This window comes from Haematobia irritans, chromosome 3 (assembly GCF_050003625.1).
Source record: "Haematobia irritans isolate KBUSLIRL chromosome 3, ASM5000362v1, whole genome shotgun sequence".
NCBI lineage: Eukaryota > Metazoa > Arthropoda > Insecta > Diptera > Muscidae > Haematobia > Haematobia irritans.
Genome location: NC_134399.1, coordinates 178,891,924 through 178,917,224, shown reverse-complemented (window position 1 = coordinate 178,917,224; position 25,301 = coordinate 178,891,924). Strand labels below are relative to the sequence as shown.

The window sequence follows — 25,301 nt, the reverse complement described above, 5'->3', positions numbered from 1 at the left end:
TTGGCGACGCTTTTTTTGCTGGGTACATATATACCCCCATATAAACCGATCCCCAGATTTGACTCCGGAGCCCCTTGGAAGATCAAAATTCATCCGATTTGGTTCAAATTTGGTACGTGATGTTAGTATATGGTATGGTAATCTACCAAAATTTTATTTTTATAGAAAACATTGTCAAAATTTTATTTCTATAGAAAATTTTGTCAAAATTTTATTTCTATAGAAACTTTTGTCAAAATTGTATGTCTATAGAAAATTTTGTCAAAATTTTATTTCTGTAGAAAATTTTATTTCTACACACAAAAAAATTTTTTTCGGATTCAATCACGAAATTAATTGATCCAATTAATTTTTTAATTGAAATGTCTTCAATCACGAAAATGATAGTATCAATCACAGTTTTAATTGGTCATAGAAAAAAATCTTGATTAAAATATTAATTGATTTCATTAGCAAATTTCAATTAATTTTTTAATTGATTCAATTAAAAATTTAATTGATGTTGATTGCAAATCTCAATTAATTTTTTAATTAAGAAATGTAACTATTTTCAATTATTTTCTCAATTGGTTTTTATTTGGATTAACAATTGATTGTTTGAAATACAGTTTTAATTAAAAATTAAAAAATATTCATCACTTTCTTTAACTGACTTGGTCTTCCGAATTTGATTAAAAAGTTAATTGTATCAATTAATGTTTTAATTAAAAATTTTTAAATTTTCAATCATCGACTTAATTGATTAATATTTCTATCTTGATTAAAAATTTAATTGTATCAATTAATTTATAAATTGAATTTTTCTTCAACTTCAATTAACTTTTTAATTGGAAATATTTTGGTGATATTTTTTTCTGTGTATAGAAAATTTTGCCAAAATTTTATATCTATAGAAAATTTTGTCAAACTCAATTATATACGTATTTAATCGGTCTTTTTATACCCTCCACCATAGGATGGGGGTGGAAGAGCAAACTTCTTCCCATTCGGTTGAAATGTGGTACGTGATGTTAGTATATGGTATCCAACAACCATGCTGTAATTGGTTCCTATCAGCCCATAATTATATATAGCTCCCATATAAACCGATCCCCAGATTTGACCTCCGGTGCCTTTTGGAGAAGCAAAATTCATCCGATCTGCTTGAAATTTGGTACGTGGTGATCGTATATGATATTTAACAACCATGCCAAAAGTGGTCCATATCAGTCCATAATCATATATAGCCCCACATAAACCGATCCCGAGATTTCGTTTTGGAGCCTCTTGGAGGAGCAACTTTTATCCAAATGAGTTGAAATTTTGTACATTGTGCTAGTATGTGGTCGTTAACATCCATGCCTAACTAGGTCCATATATATATATATATATATATATATATATATATATATATATATATATATATATATATATATATATATATATATATATATATATATATCATCACATTCAGTTCATCCTCAAATCCTAGCAACTTTCATTTTATTATCTTGTTCTAAACATTAAAATTGGAAAGAGATGAGATGAACGACGTGCTGCTGATGGGTACTTGAAATAAAACACGCGCGCGATTTCTACAACTGTTCTTTCTGACAGTTTTTGATTTGTATTCTGACATTAATATTCCCCATAAAATATTGGGCGTTTTGACCGCCTATTTTTTGGGACATATGACCACGATGGGGGAGGACATTAAGCCCAAACTAAAATTGGACGATGTGACCGCCCCAATGGAGGTCATAACGCCCAAAAACTATTTGTGGGCGATATGTCCGTTGGGGGATATGTCCGTTCGCCATATGAGACTTTTGAATATAATACGGCCATGTTAGGAGGACGTTGAATGGCGTCGTAAGAAATAATTTGGATGTCCTTAAAATAGCTTTTACGATGCTAGTTATCGTGAGTGAACTGAAATATGATTTATCGTATATTGTATCCCTAGTATGAGGTTCAAATAAAATACATTGTTAGGTTTCTCCTTTGAACATTGGGTTGGATGACTGTGATTTTATTAACGCATCTATGTTCTATAACAGTTTTTTTCTGAGCAGGATTTGAAAAATATTCCCGCTTTCCAGGGACTGCAAAATGTCCGATAAAATAACCCTTACTCCCTTCATTATTTTTCTAACCTACTTTGTCTCTACTTACATGTTTGACAAATTTCGTTGGGCCTAAACAACCAAACAAGACTTTTCAAGCAGTATTGCTCGAGAAAAAACCTGTGATAAATTGAATCACATAAATCATTCGATGATAGCCAAACTGTGGCCTCAAATTGCAGCCGAATTGTTAGTCCGTTAAATAGATTTTATGACAGGTAAACCGCAATCAGTTTTTATTGTCTTTCATGTTCAAAACCTCGTACAAAAACACATTTTTTCCACTTTCAGTTCTGCAACATAACTTTTTGCTGCGAAAAAAAAACCAAAACACAAACGAAACCAAATTTTATGACCGTTGAAAGCCAATAGGTTTTATAGGCTTCCAGAATTAAAGCAAAAATGTGTAACATCCTTGGTTGATGTCGTTCAATGTTCACTTTGAGAATGAATTAAAGCATCACTGTCATTCAGTCACCACAGCTATTTGTTTTTATCAAAATTTCACCCAAAGGGCCACTTGACTAAAGTCGAGACAATCTTTGGTTTGGTTTTTACTCTTTTCGAAACTTTGCAAAAACCAACAACCAAGAAGAACGGCCATGAAAATCTTTTGACTATAAATAAATGTTCCAAACAAGTGAGAAATAGAGAACAAATAAAACCAGTGGTGTTATAGGTTCAGCCGAAACTCCTACATATAGAAAATTTTGATAAAGTTTATTAAATTTTTCTATGGAAAAACTTTTTAAAAATTTTCTTATGAAACGGGGAATTTCTTTTAATTCTTGTGCATAAGAAATTTTGTAAAAACTTCCAGTAGATAAGATGGAGACTATGATAAAGCTCCCTATTAATAGAAAATTTCGATACATTTTCTTGTCGATTAAATTTCCTAAATATTCTTAATAAAATTTCCTAAAATAATAAAAAAAATGTCCCGTGTGTAAGAAATATTGACAAAATTTTGAAAAAATCCTCTATATAAAAAAATTTGACAAACATTTTCCTTTAGACAGGGAATTTTGATAGAATTTCCTAAATATACGAAATTTTGTTAAATATTACTTACAGATAAGAAATTTTACTAAAATTTTTTTTCGATAATGATAAGTTAGGTTAGGAGTAGGTGGCAGCCCGACGTATCAGGCTCACTTAGACTATTCAGTCCATTGTGATACCCCATTGGTGAACTTCTCTCTTATCACTGAGTGCTGCCCGATTCCATGTTGAGCTCAATGACAAGGGACCACCTTTTTATAGCCGAGTTCGAAAGGCGTTCCACATTACAGTGAAACCACTTAGAGAAGCTTTGACACCCTCAGAAATATCACCGGCATTACTGAGGTGGGATAATCCACCGCTGAAAAACTTTTTGGTATTCGGTCGAAGCAGGAATCGAACCCACGACCTTGTGTATGCAAGGCGGGCATGCTAACCATTGCACCACGTTGGCTCCCTTCGATAATGATGAAATTTTGAAAAAAAATTAAATATATCAATAATTTTCATAAAATTCTTATTGAAATTAAATTGTAATACAATTTCCATGGATAAGAAGTTTTGAAAAAATTATCTGGAGATATGAGATTTTGATAAAATTCCCCATATATAAAAAAAATTTTGATAAAATTTTGTAGTTACACAAATTTTAATAAAATATTCATAAATAAATATTCATAAATTTTCGTATATAATATGAATGCCAAAACACCAAATGTCTATCTCGTTTATTTCTGGGTGTTGCAAACATATGCACTAACTTATAATAGCCTGTTCCACAGTGTGGCGCAGGATATAAAAATTGGAAAATTCTAGACAACAATTTCTCCGATAGATCAAAACTACCTAAAAATAAAAAAAATAGTTTTAGTTAAGAACTTTTCCCAACAATTCTGTTAACAAACTATTTTAAACAAATACTTTGACAAAATTTCTATAGGTAGGAAATTTGGATAAAATTTTCTGTATGTAGGAAATTTTGATAAAATATATGAGTACTTAAATTTAAATACAGTTTTAATACAAAAAGTTAAAAAATATAAAATTTTCTGCAGATAAAATTATTGTACATAAGAACAATATTTCTGTAGAAGAACATTTTGAAGAAAAAAATCCTTTACATAAGAAATTTTGACAAAATTTCGTTTAAATAAAAAATTTTGACCAATGCTCTTTAGATATGCAATTTTGACAAAATTGCCTACGGATAAGAAAGTGTGGCAGAAATTCCTTATATATTAAGAATCTCTACCACATTTCCGATAGATAATCATATAAGAACTTTAGAAAATTTTCCATTTGTTAAAAATTTTAACAAAATTTCTTGTACACAAGAAATTTACTGTATGTGAACATTTTTACCAAGATTTTCTATGGATAAGATTTCCTATAGATGAAGAATCTTGAAAAAAATTCAATATAGAGGAAAATTTTGACAAATCTTTTTTATACCCTCCACCATAAGATGGGGGTATATTAGCTTTGTCATTCCGTTTGTAACACATCGAAATATTGCTCTAGGACCCCATAAAGTACCAAGCAAAAAAAGCGTCGCCAAAAAAGTAATGAAAATGTTCTTTTTGGATCCGGAAGTGGTGCAAAATTGACGCAGAAGCGATGAATTTAACATGGGCTTGTCATAGGACGGAAGTACTCCATTTCAACAGCCGTTGCACTGAATTTGCATAATTTCTTTAGGTGTGATCCGAATTCAATGTTTTGGATGTGAATTAAGAATTTTTGTGATATTTCACAAATAAATAATTTTTAATTTTTTTTTAAGAGTTTTAATGCATTCTTACGCTTGTGTGGAACGTTTGGCATCAAATATTTTCAAAAATTTGCAATTTTTTCAGAATGGATTTAGCATTTTTTGCGACAAAAGTTAAATGATTTGTACCATTTTATGAATTCTTACTCTGTTTTTAACCTATTTGAAACAAAAAAAGTTAAAATTACCCATTAAAAGTATGAAAAAACCAAGTAATAAAAAATTGAATTAAAAGAACTTCCTGGGTAGTTAAAATAAAGAACATCATAGGAAGTACATCTTCTGGAAGTGCTTTTAAAGTTGTGCCTTTGGAAGAACTTCCAAATTTTTTTGCAGGGTATAAATTTTATTCTGAATCGATCTGAGCATGTCCGTCCGCCCGTCCTTTAAAATCACGATAACTTCCGAACGAAACAAGCTATCGACTTGAAACTTGTCACAAGTTGTTGATATTGATGTAGGTCGTATGGTATTGCAAATGGGCCATATCGGTCCACTTTTACGTATAGCCCCCATATAAACGGATCCCCAAATTTGGCTTGCGGATCCTCTAAGAGAAGCAAATTTCATCCGATCCGGCTGAAATTTGGTACATGGTGTCAGCATATGATCTCTAACACACATTCAAAAATTGGTCTACATCGATTCATAATTATATATAGCCCCCATATAAACCGATCCCCAGATTTGGCTTGCGGAGCCTCTAAGAGAAGCAAATATCATCCGATCCGGCTGAAATTTGGTACATGGTGTTAGTATATGGTCTCTAACAACCATGCAAAAATTGGTCCACATCGCTTCATAATTTTATATAGCCCCCATATAAACCGATCCCCAGATTTGGTTTGCGGAGCCTTTAAGAGAAGCAAATTTCATCCGATCCCGCTGAAATTTTGTACATGGTGTAAGTATCTGATTTCTAATGAGCACGCAAAAAATGGTCCACATCGGTCCATAATTATATATAGCCCCCATATAAACCGATCCCCATATTTGGCTTGCGGAGCCTCTAAGAGAAGCAAATTTCATCCGATCCGGCTGAAATTTGGTACATGGTGTTAGTATATGGTCTCTAACAACCATGCAAAAATTGGTCCACATCGCTTTATAATTTTATATAGCCCCCATATAAACCGATCCCCAGATTTGGTTTGCGGAGCCTTTAAGAGAAGCAAATTTCGTCCGATCCCGCTGAAATTTGGAAATGGTGTCAGCATATGATCTATAACAACCATGCAAAAATCGGTCCACATCGGTCCATAATTATATATAGCCCCCATAAAAAACCGATCCACCGATTTGGCTTGCGGAGCCTCTAAGAGAAACAAATTTTATCCGATCTGGCTGAAATTTTGTACATGGTGTAAGTATCGGATTTCTAATGAGCGTGCAAAAAATGGTCCACATCGGTCCATAATTATATATAGCCCCCACATAAACCGATCCCCAGATTTGGCTTGCGGAGCCTCTAAGAGAAGCAAATTTCATCCGATCCGGCTGAAATTTGGTACATGGTGTTAGTATATGGTCTCTAACAACCATGCAAAAATTGGTCCACATCGCTTCATTATTTCATATAGCAACCATATAAACCGATCCCCAGATTTGGTTTGCGGAGCCTTTAAGAGAAGCAAATTTCATCCGATCCCGCTGAAATTTGGTATATGGTGTCAGCATCGGATTTCTAATAAGCATGCAAAAAATGGTCCACATCGGTCCATAATTATATATAGCCCCCACATAAACCGATCCCCAGATTTGGCTTGCGGAGCCTCTAAGAGAAGCAAATTTCATCCGATCCGGCTGAAATTTTGTACTTGGTGTAAGCATATGATCTCTAACAACCATGCAAAAATTGGTCCACATCGGTCCATAATTATATATAGCCCCCATATAAACCGATCACCAGATTTGACCTTCGGAGCCTCTTGGAAGACCAAAATTCATCTGATTCAGTTGAAATTTGGAACGTGGTGTTAATATATGGCCTCAAACACCCATGCAAAAATTGGTCCAAATCGGTCCATAATTATATATAGCCCCTATATAAAACAATCCCCAGATTTGACTTTCGGAGCCCCTTGGAAGAGCAAAATTCATCCGATTCGGTTGAAATTTGGTACGTCGTGTTAGTATATGGTATCCAACAACCATGCAGGAACTGGTTCATGTCAGTCCATAATTATATATAGCCCCCATATAAACCAATCCCAAGATTTGACCTCCGGTGCCTTTTTGAGAAGCAAAATTCATCCGATATGGTTGAAATTTGGTGCGTGGTGGTAGTATATGATATTTAACAACCATGCCAACCCTATATAAACGATCCCGAGATTTGGTTTTGGAGCCTCTTTCGTAGAAGTTTCTACGCAATCCTTGGTGGAGGGTACATAAGATTCGCCCTGGCCGAACTTACGGCCGTATATACTTGAAAATTTTCTTGTAGTAAGGAATCTTGACAAAAATGTTGACAAATTATTTAAAAAATTAATCTTGAAAAAATCTGCAGGTAAGTTGAAAGAAATTTTATTTGGATAAGAAATTTTTACATAAGAAATTTGCATTGAATCTCCATAGATGAAGAAGTTAACCAAAATGCCTACACATAATTTTGACACAATTTCCTGTCGATAATAAATTTTGAAAAAACATTTCTATAGCCAGAAAATCTTTAAAAAATTTGCAATAATTTTTGACAAAATTTCCTGTTGATATTAGGTTAGGTATAGTGGCAGCCCGATATTTTATGCTTAGACTATTCAGTCTATTATGATACCACAGTGGTGAAATTCTCTAATTCCTGTTGTTAAAATTTAAAAAAAAAAAGTCCTATAGCCAGAAAATTTTTAAAAAGTTGTTTAATAAGATATTTTTGACAATGTGTTACGAACGAAATACCGAATTTAGAATACCTGATAACTCTTGGTCAAGGCGCAAAAAAAAACTTCAAATGCTTTATGTCATATTAGTTTCTCTAGCAGTCTTTTGTTTGTTATCCTATAGGACAATGTTCACGTGTAGTTTTGTTTTTTTTTTTGCGATGGTAGCATGTATGGTTCACAAGGAAGTGTATCTAGGTTTCTTCCTGTTCCTTGATCATAAAGAAACTTATATTTGATGCAGCTACAACTTTCTTAATTCCCACTTTGTTTTCTGTTGTTTCTTGTTTTTTTTTTGGTCTTCATGCGTTATTTCCGGTATTCTGTTCTGTTTGGCTTGGTATGAACATTGTCTATGGCAATATTGACAATGGCATGTGGCTCAAAACGGAAAACAACTAAAACTCCGATTCCATGAACTCTTCACGATAACGGAAAAAAACTCCATTTAACATTTCTTGGAATGTCCACAAATTCCTGAACTATGAACATCAATGATGATGATGCTGATGCTGGTGCTGATGCTTCTCATGATGCCTATGATGATGATGAGGATGATTATGATGGTCTTGCTTCCATGCTTATGACATATCCAATGATGTTGGTTAATGACTATACACATCTCGTTCCACCATTGTGAACAATTCAATTTAAAAAACAACCAACTTTTTTGTTTGTTTCGTTTTCGACTAAAACAAACATCTATGCCATGCGAACTACTTGAAATTCCTGAAATGGACAACCCTGGTGATGATGGCGTTACCCTCAAAACAGGTTATCACTTTGGGTGCTACCATAACTAGCATTGAAATACCGGATGCTAGTGGCCATATTGACGATGTGGTCCTAGGATATGATGATGTTGCAGGTAAGTGTGGCAAATGTATGAGTGTGTGAGTAATTGATGTATGTGTATGTGTATGATAAGTATCACTTAAGTGCTTCTAATTTCTACATGGAAAGAGGGTGATATTTAAAAACAAAAGATCCCTCATATCATGATGATTGTTGAAAAAAGGGCTTACTAAATGGTACTTTAAGTCCTTCAAAAAACTACAGTAATATCACTCAACTGAATAATTATAGTGATATACATATACAAGGGGATATTCACTAAATGCATTGCATTTTTGTTTTTAGAAAATTATGGATAATGTTCACACTTGTAATATGGGGAAACGCAATTAGGAGTTAATTGTGTGCAAAATGCTAGAACTGATTTTTTTTTATTATTTAAAAGCTATTAATTGGAGCAATTGTTGAAACTATTGGAAATTGAAGAAGTAAACCGAGGGTAAATTTTTCTTTGTTCATCATGTTCGCTTCACATATTCATATTTATAAACCGTGGGGTAACGGGGATCATAGCTCCCTTGCATATAAACCCCCTGGGCACAATCCAAGTTTCAAGGTCAAACACCATAAAATTTTGTGAGTGATGGTTTATCTCGATGTGGTCTTATAGATTATGTGAAAATTTTGCCAAAATTGCCTTTAAACAATCCATGTTCCGATATTGGGAATCCCAAAATATTCATTTGATATTTTCATAATCCTCAAACATACAAACCCAGCAAAAAGCGTCGCCAAAAAAGTAATGAAAATGTTCTTTTTGGATCCGGAAGTGGTGCAAAATTGACGTAGAAGCGATGAATTTAACATGGGCTTGTCTTAGGACGGAAGTCCTCCATTTCAACAGCTGTTGCACTGAATTTGCATCACTTCTTTAGGTGTGATCCGAATTCAATATTTTGGATGTAAATTAAAAAATTCTGTGATATGTTGTCAAATAAATAATTTTTATAATATTTTATAATTTTTAATGGATAAGCGATAAGCGTTAGATTATCTTAAACGTTTGACCTCAAATATTTTTTAAAAAATTCACAATTTTTTCAGATTGGATTTAGCATTTTTTCGACACAATTTAAGAGAGTTGTACCATTTTATGAATTCTTACTCTGTTTTATTTGAAAAAAAAGTAAAAATTACCCATTAAAATTATGAAAAAAACCAAGTTATAAAAAATTGAATTAAAAGAACTTTCTTGGTAGTTAAAATAAAGAACATCATTGGGAGTGCATCTTCTGGAAATGCTTTTAAAGTTGTGCCTTTGGAAGAACTTCCAAATGTTTCTGCTGGGAACTTAATATTTTGCATGATATGTCTCTTTAATAAACTAGCAAAAAAAATGGAAGTTTTTCCAACTTTAAAAGCACTTCCAAAAATGCTCTCCCAAAGATGTTTTTTTAAACCTTTTTTATACTACATAGGAAGTTCTTTTAATTCAATAATAATTAGAAATAAATAAAATGGTACAAATTATTGAAATTTTGTAGAATGAAATTCAAAATCTAATCTAGAAACACTGCGAATTTTTGAAAATTTTGAGGACAAACGTTTTTAGACAAGTGTATGCATTAGAAGTCATAAAAATTTATAAAAAATATTTATTTAACAAAATATTACAATTTTTATACCCTCCACCATAGGATGGGGGTATATTAACTTTGTCATTCCGTTTGTAACACATCGAAATATTGCTCTAAGACCCCATAAAGTATATATATTCTGGGTCGTGGTGAAATTCTGAGTCGATCTGAGCACGTCCGTCCGCCCGTCCTTTAAAATCACGATAACTTCCGAACGAAACAAGCTATCGACTTGAAACTTGTCACAAGTAGTTGCTATTGATGTAGGTCGGATGGTATTGCAAATGGGCCATATCGGTCCACTGGTACATGGTGTTAGTATATGGTCTCTAACAACCATGCAAAAATTGGTCCACATCGGTCCATAATTACATATAGCCCCCATATAAACTGACCCCCCGATTTGGCTTGCGGAGCCTCTAAGAGAAGCAAATTTCATCCGATCCGGTTGAAATTTGATACATAGTGTCAGCATATGATCTCTAACAACCATGCAAAAATTGGTCCACTTCGGTTCATAATTACATACAGCCCCCATATAAACCGATCACCCGATTTGGCTTGCGGAGTCTCTAAGAGAAGCAAATTTCATCCGATCCGGCTGAAATTTGGTACATGGTGTAAGTATATGGTCTCAAAGAACTATGCAAAAATGGTCCACATCGGTCAATATTAAATGTATAGCCCCATATAAACCGATCCCCCGATTTGGCTTGCGGAGCCTCCAAGAGAAGCAAATTTCATCCGATCCGGCTGAAATTTTGTACATAGTGTAAGTATATGGTCTTTAATGACCATGCAAAAATTGGTCCACATCGGTCCATAATTATATATAGCCCCCATATAAACCGATCACCAGATTTGACCTTCGGAGCCTCTTGGAAGACCAAAATTCATCTAATTCCGTTGAAATTTGGAACGTGGTGTTAATATATGGCCTCAAACACACATGCAAAAATTGGTCCAAATCGGTCCATAATTATATATAGCCCCTATATAAACCAATCCCCAGATTTGACTTTCGGAGCCCCTTGGAAGAGCAAAATCCATCCGATTCGGTTGAAATTTGGTACGTGATGTTAGTATATGGTATCCAACAACCATGCAGGAATTGGTTCATATCAGTTCATAATTATATATAGCTCCCATATAAACCGATCCCCAGATTTGACCTCCGGTGCTTTTTGGAGAAGCAAAATTCATCCGATCTGGTTGAAATTTGGTACGTGGTGGTAGAATATGATATTTAACAACCATGCCAAAAGTGGCACCCATATAAACCGATCCCTATATTTATTTTTTGAGCCTCTTGGAGGAGCAAATTTCGTCCGAGTCATTGTGCTAGTATATGGCCGTTAACAACCATGTCTAACTAAGTCCATATCGGTCTATAGTTATATATAGCCCTCAGATAAATCGATCCCCAATCACACAAAAATTGGTCCTGTCTGCAGGCAGGTCAAGTTCGAAGATGGGCTATATAGGTCCAGGTTTTGATATAGTCGCCATATAAACCGACCTCCCGATTTGGGATCTTGGGCTTATAGAAATCGTACTTTTTATCCAATTTGCCTGAAATTTGGAATCTAGAGGTGTTTTATGACCATAAAGAGGTATGCCAAAAATGGTGAGTATCGGTCCATGTTTTGGTAATACCCCCATATAGACCGATCTCCCGATTTTACTTCTTGGGCTTATAGAAACCGCAGTTTTTATCCAATTTCCAGAGGTACTTTAGAACCGTAAAGAGGTGTGCCAAATATGGTGAGCATAGGTCCATGTTTTGGTATGGTCCCCATATAAACCGACCTCACGATTTGGGGTCTTGGGCTTATAGAAACCGTAGTTTTTATCCAATTTGAAGCACTTGAGGACCATCAAAAGGTGTGCCGAAAATGGTCCGTATGGTTCCATGTTTTGGTATTTTACATCTTGGGTTTATAGAATCCTTAGTTTATATACAATTTGCCTGAAATTGGAAATTTATAGGTATTTTAGTGACCCTCTAAGTGACCCTTATTAATTCCTTATACAACAATGGCGGTGGAATTACCTCCCACGGTTTCAATTTCAAGTATACTGACACTGACAACATCCATTGCCTTCTCCGCTCATTCAATGCCGGCTACAGACTGCAGAAGATGCAGAGCACTCTAAGCTGTACTCTGTCTTGCAATATCCCCAAAAGAAATCATCAAGTCATCGTCAGCGGCGGAAATTTTGAAAATTTCAACTACTTCTATGATGTACACTTTCGTTTTGCCATAATTTTTCCTTTTGATACCAAACCCGGAAAAGGGACTTTGGTTATCCCTTTTTCAAACCACTTGTTTTTCTTGTTCCATGCAGCAACAATTTGTTATAGGATACTTAAAATTGGGACACTGAAGGATCATAAGAGAAAAAGCAACACCAAAACTTATTCAAGAAAAAAATGCAAGTTTTACTACTTTGATGTTTTTGGACGCTTAGTCACGAAATATGCTGTAAAGAATGATGATGATAGTTCCATTTTCCTCAACTTTATGTGCCTTGATGTTTTTCTCCGTTTTGTTTATTTACGCCATTGTTTTTCCTAAGCTGAAATTTCCCTTTGCTATATCACTTCTTAGGCAAGGGCCTTAGAAGAGGCGAGGACAAAGAATACTTTCCCCCTACTAAGTTTTGTTTTTTTGATGAACAGTCATATTTTTTTTGCGTATACATACATATGTGAGTGTATGTGTGCGTGTGCATGTGTGTTTGTGTTTCATGGACCGTTGATTGTAACTGTTACAGTTTTTGGCCAACTACTACGGTGATACCATTTTATTTTACGATCTCAACTTTTGTTTCGTTTTTGTGGTATTACTGCTGCTTGTAGCTGCTGCCACAGCTGCTTCTGTTGTGCTCGATGAAGAAGTTTTATGGCAGTGTTGACTAGCCAGCAAACGGCGTCGCCGCCGCCGCCGCCACCACCACCGTTGACGATGGTTATTCTCATTTTGCCATGTGACAGAATGGTAAGCCATTTCATGTGTGTTACTATTGCCGGGACGGGACATTTGACATGTTTTTATGGAAAAAATCATTAGGACTAAATGATGACATGTAACATTTCTCTTTGACATTGATTTACATAAAAGTGTTATGTTAGTCGACCGCCTTTCCTCCCCTGTACTGCACATGTTGCAGCCTATTCGGGATAAATATCAGAATAGATGAGTTTGAATGGCCGGTTACTGAATGATGAAATCCCAAAGAATTTCACTTTGCTGATAAGGAATTTTATCATTTCATCATCATGCATTGACATTTTGTTGTATTGGAAAAACCATAAGAGCAAAAAAAAGCAAAAATGGGATTTATGCGAAAGAATGTAAGAAATATTATAAATCTATTTGATAAGAATTTTGTTTGAATCCAAAGAATTTGTACACGCAAATGTAGACCAAAACGTGTGAAATATTTATTTTTGTTTTTTATTTTTATTGTAAAAAAAAAATTATAGGAATTTCAATTATGCTAAGGAGTGTGATTCAAAGAGGACCCTACAAATAACAAAAAATACGAAAATCCCTAAGTCCAAAAACTCAATTTTACAGGAGAGCGAAAATACACCTTTAAGGGGACACAAAAACTTCTATGTTTAATATTTATTTGAAAGGACTTTTCAATAGCTTATTATTTCATTTTCCAAATACACCTAGATGAGATCAGGGTTGGCCCGTCGCAAACTGTGACTTTTGCGACATACGTTTACGACGGTATAATACGTAGGAATTAGTCGTAAACCTAATGTAAAAAACCTAATTTTGAATTAAAGAAATTGTGGATTTTTATACCACATAAAACTTCATTTTACGGTCATTCAAAATCATTTTGTGAATTTTTTTGATGTTTTCGTCGGTAACCACCTCTTTCGGGCGTCCACTGCGTTCACCGTCCTCCGTGCTCATTTCACCACGCTTGAATTTTGCATACCAATTAATTATTGTTGATTTCCCTGGGAGAGAGTCCGGAAACTTATTATCAAGCCAAGTTTTTGGTTCCACCGTATTTTTCCCTTCAGAAAACAGTATTTTATCAAAACACGAAATTCCTTTTTTTCAATTTTTTTTCACAATAATAAAAGTTGCTTCACAAAAGACGCTCTATCTCACAAACTAATAGACTTACAGACGTCAAATTTTGACACGAATCATTTGAAGGTTGGTACTATATAAAAATACTATATATTTAATACTAGCGACGATATCTATGTGTCAGACAGGGGACTTATCAGCCAACTGCGACCTAGACTATGATTACCAAAATTTGTTCACAGACAGACGGACATAGCTAACTCGACTCAGACCCACGGTTGCCACAATTGATAGAATTCTACCAAAAAATGGTAGATTTTTTACTATATGGTAGATTGGTCGAATTGTTGATGTTTTGGAAGATTTTGCAAAATGTTCCTCTATAATTAAGAGTTAAAATTTTCTATAGAAATAAAATTTTAAAAACATTTTACTAGAAATAAAATTTTGCAAAAATTTTCTATAGAAATAAAATTTTGCAAAAATTTTCGTAGAAATACAATTTTGCAAAAAAATAATTTAAAAATAAAATCTGGGCAAATTTTCCATAGAAATAAAAATTTGCAAAAATTTGGTATAGAAATTAAATTTTGTAAAAATTTTCTATAGAAAAAAAATTGTAAAAATTGTCAATAGAAATAAAATTTGGACAACATTTTCAATATAAACCAGTAAGGAAAGTCTAAAGTCGGGCGGGGCCGACTATATTATACCCTGCACCACTTTGTAGATCTAAATTTTCGATACCATATCACATCCGTCAAATGTGTTGGGGGCTATATATAAAGGTTTGTCCCAAATACATACATTTACATATAACTCGATCTGGACAGAATTTGATAGACTTCTACAATATCTATATACTTAAAATTTAAGTGGGCTAATGCACTAGGGTGGAACACAATGTTAGTAAAAAAGCAGTAAGGAAAGTCTAAAGTCGGGCGGGGCCGACTATATTATACCCTGCACCACTTTGTAGATCTAAATTTTCGATACCATATCACATCCGTCAAATGTGTGGGGGGCTATATATAAAGGTTTGTCCCAAATACATACATTTATATATCACTCGATCTGGAAGAATTTGATAGACTTCTACAAAATCTATAGACTCAAAATTTAAGTCGGCTAATGCACTAGGGTGGAACACAATGTTAGTAAAAAAATATGGGAATTTAAATCTGAAGCCGTTTTAAGGAAACTTTGCAAAAGTTTATTTATGATTTATCGCTCGATATATATGTATTAGAAGTTTTGGAAAATTAGAGTCATTTTTACAACTTTTCGACTAAGCAGTGGCGATTTTACAAGGAAATTGTTGGTATTTTGACCATTTTTGTCGAAATCAGAAAAACATATATATGGGAGCTATATCTAAATCTGAACCGATTTCAACCAAATTTGGCACGCATAGCAAAAATGCTAATTCTACTCTCTGTGCAAAATTTCAACTAAATCGGAGTTAAAAATTGGCCTCTGTGGTCATATGAGTGTAAATCGGGCGAAAGCTATATATGGGAGATATCTCTAAATCTAATCCGATTTCAACCAAATTTGGCACGCGTAGTTATAATGCTAATTCTACTCCCTGTGCAAAATTTCAACTAAATCGGAGTTAAAAATTGGCCTCTGTGGTCATATGAGTGTAAATCGGGCGGAAGCTATATATGGGAGATATATCCAAATCTGAACCGATTTCAACCAAATTTGGCACGCATAGTAACAATGCTAAGTCTACTGCCTGTGCAAAATGTCAACTAAATCGGAGTTAAAAATTGGCCTCTGTGGTCATATGAGTGTCAATCGGGCGAAAGCTATATATGGGAGCTATATCTAAATCTGAACCGATTTGGCTGATATTATGCAAGTTTTTCGAGACCCATAAAATATTCGGATGTACGGAATTTGGGGAAGATCGGTTGATAAACACGCCAATTATGACCAGATCGGTGAAAAATATATATGACAGCTATATCTAAATCTGAACCGATTTTTTCCAAAATCTTTGAGCCGAAACAGGACCCTATACCAAATTTTAGAACAATCGGACTAAAACTGCGAGCTGTACTTTGCACACAAAAATACATCAACAGACAGACAGACAGACAGACAGACAGACAGACAGACCGACGGACAGACAGACGGACAGACAGACGGACATCGCTAAATCGTCTCAGAATTTAATTCTAAGCCGATCCGTATACTAAAAGATTGGTCTATGAGTACTCCTTCTTGGCGTTACATACAAATGCACAAACTTATTGTACCACAGTAGTGGTGAAGGGTATAAAAACATTTTGCAAAAATCTCCTTTAGAAATGAAATTTTGCAAAAATTGTCTATAGAAATAAAATTTGGACAACATTTTCTACAGAAATAAAATTAGGACAAAATGTTCTATAGAAATAAAATTTTGATAAAATTTTCTATAGAAATACAATTTTGACAAAATTGTCTATAGAAATAAAATTGTACAACAATTTTCTTTAGAAATAAAATGTTGCAACAATTTTCTATAGAAATAAAATTTTGCAAAAAATTTTCTATAGAAATAAAAATTTGCAAAAATTTTCTATAGAAATAGAAATTTGAAAAATTTTCTATAGAAATAAAATTTTACAAAAATTTTCTATAGAAATAAAATGTTGCAAAAATTTTCTATAGAAATAAAATTTTGCAACTTTCCTATAGAAATAAAATTTTGCAAAAATTTTGTGTAGAAATAAAATTTTGCGAAAATAGACTATAGAAACAAAATTTTGCAAAAATTTCCTATAGAAATAAAATTTTGCAGAAATTTCCTGAAGAAATAATTTTTTTAAAAAATTGTCTATAGAAATAAAATTTTACCAAAATTTGCTATAGAAATAAAATTTTGCAAAAATTGTCTATAGAAATAAAATTTTGCAAAAATTGTCTATAGAAATAAAATTTTGCAAAAATTGACTATAGAAACAAAATTTTGACAGAATTTTCAATAGAAATAAAATTTTGATAAAATTTTCTATAGAAATAAAATTTTGACAAAATTTTCTATAGAAATTGGACAATGTTTTCTATAAAAATAAAATTTTGTTTGTTATTGTTGACTTGTAGTTTAGTCAATGCATGGTTTTAAGCTGAGATCAAAAACAACAATAAAATAAAATTTTGACTAAATTTTCTATGGAAATAAAAGTTTGACAAAATTGTCTATAAAATTAATAAAAAATATTTCTTTCGAATAAAACAACATGTTTTTATATGAAACACAAAAATTTGTTAAATTTTTTTTTAAATGGTAGATTTTTGGTAAAATTTTCTTAAAACTTTGGTAGATTCTTTTTGGAACGAGTCGCAAGCGTGCTCAGGGCTCTGGGATTTATTACCCGTGTTCACTATGTTTTCAATAAAATTGCATTTATTGCATGTTTTATGAGAGAAGGAAATTGTGTTTGTTTCAAATTTCGTTTAGGAGAAAAGCTTTTATCTCCATTCCATTTATAGTTAATAGTAGAGCTTGAAAATTCGAATAATATAGAACAAACAATAATTGTACACCCTAATTGGATATAATATTAGATTTTCTTTCATCCCTCATGTCTCTCATTTCACAAAGCATCGTTTTTTAAAACAGAAACTGATTTTAATTCTATTTGTTTTGCCACATTGATTGTTCAAATAAAAAAACAATTCCAATTTGCTTAGAAGTTGTCAAACAAATAGTCACTATTATCAAATAATCTAGATTTGCATTCAACTGCAACAGAAACTTTTCTACTTATGGTAAAAATAATGAGATGTCATCCTTGTACAAATGGCATTCTACTCCAGCCAGTATAATCGAATGACACATTTAATGAACTAGAACCATCTGAGGCAACAAAAAAAAAAAAAAACATTTTGCAGTTTCACGGACATTTTCCTACAACAAAGTGACCATAATGACATCATAGCATTTTATTGCAAAAACTATCGCAATGGGGGAGGGAGCATACAAAACAAACTATTCATGGTCAAATGCCCTGGACCATTAATCAGATATTACAAACTTTGCATAAAACATTGTTGCAAGTTCATCTAACAAAGTTTTCCATTCAAATTCGAGATCATCAGGGCCAATTTTTTCCCTCATTTTCCATGATTTTTGATGGTAATCTCGCTAGTTGTGAGAAAAAAGAAAAAACAGACACAAATTCAATAGAGAGAAAGAAAACTTTTCGTCAAATCACAAAATCATAAAAAACCCGTTTTTTAAGTCTAATGACCCCATTCTTTTCGGCACACTTTTACTATAGTAGCACTGCAACCCAAGCAGTATTGAGAGCAAAGAAAAAGAGTCTTCCTTACCTTTTTCCGTTTTATTACTTCCAAATGTCCTTTTGGCAATTTTTAGTTTGTTTGACTGTTGATGCTACCACTGCAGTTTGAGCTAATTTTGGACGATTGGCGGTCATAAGTTTTTCTGTTTCTTATTGCTTCAATTTGAATTCTGTTCCTCAATTTCAATAAAGTGCAGAAAAACTGCTACTGTTGTCAATGACGAAGGATGATGAGATTACTTCGCAAGCTGGGAGAAAACTGATCCTATCTATTATAAAAATTCAACGTGGCAGATATGTAATGCAGCAAAATAAAGAGCTACGTATATCGTTTTTATTATTATATGGACCAGGTATAAAACACATAGTGGTTAGGGTATAATAACTGGAAAAAAGTGAGCCTAAAGGGTGATACGGTCAAAATTTGGTCAATATAAACTTGACGTATTTCTTTCAATTTTGCATTTAAAAAACCTGAACACCCCTCATTTTGAAGGTGTGTGTGTGTGTAGAATGTTGTTCCTATTTTGATTTTGGAATTCACTCTTCAGTTGTCAAAATGCCGTCCAAGCAAGAAGAGCAGCGTATCAAAATTTTGCTCGCGCATCGCGAAAATCCGAGCTACTCGCACGCAAAGCTAGCAAAATCGCTAAAAGTTGCCAAATCAACCGTTACAAAATGTAATTAAGTCTGGATCGGGGGGAAATCGAAAACCGGAAGCCGCTGAGACGACAAAGAGAGTTGCCGGTTTCAAGCGAAACCCTAACCTCTCTCTCCGAGATGCCGCAAAAAAGCTGGGTGTATCGTCTAAAACCGTGCATCGAGCCAAGAAACGAGCCGGACTATCGACTTACAAGAAGGTGGTGACTCCAAATCGCGATGATACACAAAATACGACGGCCAAAGCGCGATCCCGGAGGCTGTACACGACGATGCTGACGATGATTGACTGTGTGGTAATGGACGACGAAACCTACGTCAAAGCCGACTACAAACAGCTTCCTGGACAGGAGTTTTATACGGCAAAAGGAAGGGGAAAGGTAGCAGATATTTTCAAGCACATAAAACTGTCAAAGTTCGCAAAGAAATATCTGGTTTGGCAAGCCATCTGTACCTGTGGATTGAAAAGCATCATTTTCATAGCTTCCAGGACTGTCAACCAAGAAATTTACGTGAAAGAGTGTTTGAATAAACGTCTGCTGCCTTTCCTGAAGAAACACGGTTGTTCCGTACTGTTTTGGCCCGATTTGGCATCTTGCCATTACGGTAAAACGGCCATGGAGTGGTACGCCGCCAACAACGTGCAGGTGGTTCCCAAGGACAAGAACCCTCCCAACACGCCAGAGCTCCGCCCAGTTGAGAAATACTGGGCTATTGTCAAGCGGAACCTAAAGAAGACCAAAAAAACTGCTAAGGACGAGCAGCAGTTCAAGGCAAACTGGCTTTCTGCGGCGAAGAAGGTGGACAAGGTGGCTGTACAAAATCTCATGGCAGGTGTCAAGCGTGAGGCCCGGCAATTCAGATTTGGAAAAGCGAAAGCCTAACTGAATATTTTTCCTAAATTTTATACTAATTGAACTTGAAAAAGAAATTTAATTTGATTTTTTAAATAAACGATTTCACCGATTTACACGCGTTTTCCCTTGACCAAATTTTGACCGTATCACCCTTTACCAGATATATTGATTATAGACCCCATAAACTATATACTGATCGACACAGAATTACCTGCTAAGTCAATCTCTTAGGTTAGATTAGGTATCAGGGTTGCCATTTGGTCCAAAAATATTAATTTTTGTAAATCAAATCAAATTTTGACAAAGTTTTCTGTAGAAATAAAATTTTGAATAAAAAATTTCTATAGTAATAAACATTTGCCAAAAATTTGTACAAAAATAACCTTAAAGAAATAGAATATTGACAAAATTTTCTACAGAAATAATATGTTTGCTAAATTTTCTATAGAAAAAACAATTTGACAAAATTCTCTATAGAAATGAAATTTTGACAGAATTTAGTAGCGAATTAAAATTTTGACAAAATTCTCTACAGAAATGATATTTTGAAAAAATTGTCTATAGAAATTAGATTTAGACCAACAAAAATTTCCACAAAGTTTTCTACAGAAATAAAATTTTGACAAAATTTTCTACAGAAATAAAATGTTGACAAAATTTTCCACAGAAATAAAATTGTGACAAAATTTTCTATAGAAATAAAATTTTGTCAAAATTTTGTATGGAAATAAAATTTTGATAAAAATTTCTATAGAAATAAAATTTTGACAACATTTTCTATAGAAATAACATTTTGTGAAAATTTTTTACAGAAATAAAATGTTGACAAAATTTTCCACAGAAATAAAATTGTGACAAAATTTTCTATAGAAATAAAATTTTGTCAAAATTTTGTATGGAAATAAAATGGTGACAAAATTTTCTATAGAAATAAAATTTTGACAAAATTTTCTATAGAAATAAAATTTTGGCAAAATTGTCTATAGAAATAAAATGGTGACAAAATTTTCTATAGAAATAAAATGGTGACAAAATTTTCTATAGAAATAAAATTTTTGCTCAATTTTCTTTAGAAATAAAATTTTGACAAAATTCTCTATAGAAATGAAATTTTGATAGAATTTCCTAGCGAATTAAAATTTTGACAAAATTCTCAACAGAAATGATATTTTGACAAAATTGTCTATAGAAATGAAATTTGGACAACCATTTCTAATGAACTAAAATTTTCACAAAGTTTTCTACCGAAATAAAATTTTGACAAAATTTTCTGCAGATATGAAATGTTGACAAAATTTTCCACAGAAATAAAATTTTGACAATATTTTCTATAGAAATAAAATTTTGTAAAATTTTTCTACAGAAATAAAATTTTGTCAAAATTTCTACAGAAATAAAATTTTATGAAAATTTTGTATAGAAATAAAATTTTGTCAAAAATTTCTATAGAAAAAAAATTGTATGGAAATAAAATTTTGGCAAAATTTTCTATAGAAATAAAGTTTTGACAACATTTTCTATAATAAAATTTTTGCTAAATTTTCTTTAGAAATAAAATTTTGACAAAATTCTCTATAGAAATGAAATTTTGACAGAATTTCCTAACGAATTAAAATGTTGACAAAATTCTCTACAGAAATGATATTTTGACAAAATTGTCTATGGAAATTAAATTTGGACAAACATTTCTAATGAACTTAAACTTTCACAAAGTTTTCTACCAAAATAAAATTTTGACAAAATTTTCTACAGAAATGAAATGTTGTCAAAATTTTCCACACACACAAAATTTTGACAAAATTTTCTATAAAAATTTAATTTTGTAAAATTTTTCTATAGAAATAAAATTTTGTCAAAACTTCTACAGAAATAAAATTTTTTGAAAATTTTCTATAGAAATAAAGTTTTGTCAAAATTTTCTATAGAAGTAAAATGTTGACAAAATTTTCTATAGAAATAAAATTCTTGTTTTGTTTTTCATTGTGGGTTTGTACTTCAATCATATTTGTTGTTTTGATCTCAGCTTTAAAACCATTGTGTTGACTAAACTACAAGTGTAGCTTAAGCAACAGAGGAAAAGAATGCTTGTCAAATTTATTTGGGCAAAGCCCTATAGACTGCAAGATGGTTGGATGGACGCACGTTTCGGAATTACCACATTCCTCATCAGCATCCTCTACTTGCAGCAAAGAGGAAAAGAGATATGTTTGAACGGATTTATTTCGGCATAAGCCGGTTATCATGCAAAACCTTTTTTCGGAAGGTTCAAGCGTGGTTCATTGTTGGGTTTAATGAACTGCCTGAATTTATTATGATAATTGGTTGATAGTTTTGCTGCAAGTATAGGATGCTGATGAGGAATGTGGTAATTCCGAAACGCGCATCCATCCAACCATCTTGCAGTCTATAGGGCTTTGCCCAAATAAATTTTACAAACATTCTTTTCCTCTGTTGGTTTAGCTACACTTGTAGTTTAGTCAATGCATGGTTTTAAGCTGAAATCAAAATAAAATTTTGTAAAATTTTTCTATAGATATAAAATTTTGTCAAAATTTCTGCAGAAATAAAATTTTGTGAAAATTTTCTATAGAAATAAAGTTTTGTCAAAAATTTCTATAGAAATAAAATTTTGTCAATATTTTGTATGCAAATAAAATTATGACACAAATTTGTATAGAAATAAAGTTTTGACATTTTCTATAGAAATGAAATGGTGACAAAATTTTCTATGGAAATAAAATACTGACACAATTTTCTATAGAAATAAAATTTTTGCTAAATTTTCTTTAGAAATAAAATTTTGACAAAATTCTCTATATAAATGAAATTTTTACAGAATTTCCTAGCGAATTAAAATTTTGACAAAATTCTCGACAGAATTGATATTTTGACAAAATTGTCTACAGAAATTAAATTTGGACAAACATTTTTAATGAACTAAAATTTTCAGAAAGTTTTCTACCGAAAAAAAAAATTGACAAAATTTTCTACAGAAATTAAATGTTGACAAAATTTTCCACAGAAATAAAATGTTGACAAAATTTTCTAAAGAAATAAAATTTTGTGAAAATTATCTATAGAAATAAAGTTTTGTCAAAATTTTAAGTTTTAAATTATATTTATTTAATTTAAAAAATGGTCCGCTGGTACGAATTTTGGAAAAATGTTGGTCCAAAATGAAAATTCATTGTGGCAACGCTGTTAAGTATAGTGGCAGGCTAATATTTCAGGACCACTTAGACTATTCAGTGCATTATGACACACGGTGGTGAACTTCTCTCTTATCACTGAGTGATGCCCGATTCTATGTTTAGCTCAATGACAAAGGAGCTACATTTTGTAGCGGGTCCGAACGGCGTTCCACATTTCGGTGCAACCACTTAAAGAATCTTTGAAACACTCTGAAATGTCACCAGCATTATTGACAGATTATCCCCTCTCAATAATGCTGGTGACATTTCTGAGTGTTTCAAAGATTCTTTAAGTGGTTTGACCGAAATATGGAACGCCGTTCGGATCCGCTTAAAAACTTTTTGGTGTTCGATCGAAACTGGGGTTGAACCTGCGAGCCTAGGTATTCAATGCGGGCATGCCAACCATTGCACCACGGTGGTTCCCGAGTCAATCCCTTAGTGTGCGTCCATCCGTCTGTCCGTTTGTCCATGTGTTTGTTGTTTGCAAGATTCCATTCTCTATGACCCTCATACCAATATTTCGATAAGCTGCAAAGCAAAAACTAAATTTAGTAGACTCTCCATCACTATGATGGATGATTTAAACAAAAATTAAATTCCACTCTTATCGTTTTATGAACAAAATCTCTTTAACAACTTCTTCAGACCAACAATTTGTTATTTTTGAACACTTCTCAAGTGGCTTTCATTTGCCTCCCTGGTTTACCATCGCACTTCAATAGAGCTTCATGCTCTGGAATCCATTGGCATTGTGAACAAAATGGCAACGCTAATTTACATCATTCACAAGGAGGGACTGGTGGCCTCCACATAGCCGGATGCCTCGAATATTTTACTGTTTCCCATTTTGCTTTTCTCGATGACTTTGTCGCTACATCGCTTGAGGATGATAAAATTGAGAGGTCACTAAAAAAGCATCCAAAATAAAAAGGAAAAACTGTCACTCAAAAATCATAGGTCATAGGGTCTAACTATGAGCATGAGATTAAATTTCAATAGAGTGGGTTTTTTTTTTGGTAGATATCAATGTAATAACGGAAAGGGAACATTTAGCATATTTTGGGAATTAAAGAAAAGGTTGGCATAAACTGAGTTTTTGATGAGCTTATTTTGTAGGGAATGAAATTTATTAACGCATGTTTTTCTGAAGCTCCGTAAGGTTTTAACTGTCACTTACTTAAAAAACCATTTTGAATTTGTTCTACAAACATTTCCAATGTAAAATTTATTCCAGATCACAAATTGAGGTATCCAAACTAATTTTTTGGAAGTTCTTTGTTTACTGGGTTATTTTTGATTTTGGTCATTGGAGTACTTTACAATCACGATGAGAACCGCCGTCATGAGATAATAGAACCCCTTTGATAACCGACACGTTTTAGTGCCAACCTTACTCTCCAAAATGTCCAACGGATAGAGATGGCTGACCTCTTTGGCAAGTACCCGTTCATTTTGTTTGTTTATAAACTGATCAATTTGGAATGGTTTCTTATTTGAGACAACGAATTTCAGTAACTTGTCACTTTCGTGGAAGCTAAGCTCCTCCTTGGCTTTTTCTCGTCTAACTTTTTTTGTGATTCAGTGAGCTAACGTGATTTACGCATATCACAAAACTTTTGTGTCACGCGCACATCTCTAATCTGAAGCTTATTATTTGCATCCACTTTACTTTTCACCATTTGTGGAAGGTTTTACTCCCGTTATACAGATAAGATGGTAAGGAATTTCCCTTTGCAGAATATTCTGTCAAATGGCAAAAAAATTAGAGTTTTATTAAACGAAATTGAAGTAAACCATATTTTCACGGAAATGAAGGGAACTGCAGAGGCTAACGAGGTTGAGTAAAAGAAATTCCATACCCTTAACTCTTTGTACTATGTATTACAAGCAGTGTTGCTAGTATTTTTCTGGCTCTTGTCCCCAGATTATGATGTTTTCGTCCCCAAAAATCCCCAATTTAAATCTAAATTCCTCACAAAAATCGACAATACAGTTTTGACAATTTTTTTGAAAACTAAAATAAATCAAAAGGCTCT

General features: G+C 32.9%; 1 protein-coding gene across 1 annotated transcript in view; it reads left to right on the top strand.

Moving 5' to 3' along the window:
- The window catches only part of LOC142229471 (galactose mutarotase), an 85,844-nt gene that overhangs the window by 5,495 nt on the left and 55,048 nt on the right, over positions 1–25,301 (top strand). Inside the window, exon 2 of the mRNA XM_075300030.1 lies at positions 8,532–8,625. Within this exon, the coding sequence (XP_075156145.1) occupies positions 8,532–8,625 (94 nt within the window). The remainder of the gene's footprint in view (positions 1–8,531; positions 8,626–25,301) is intronic.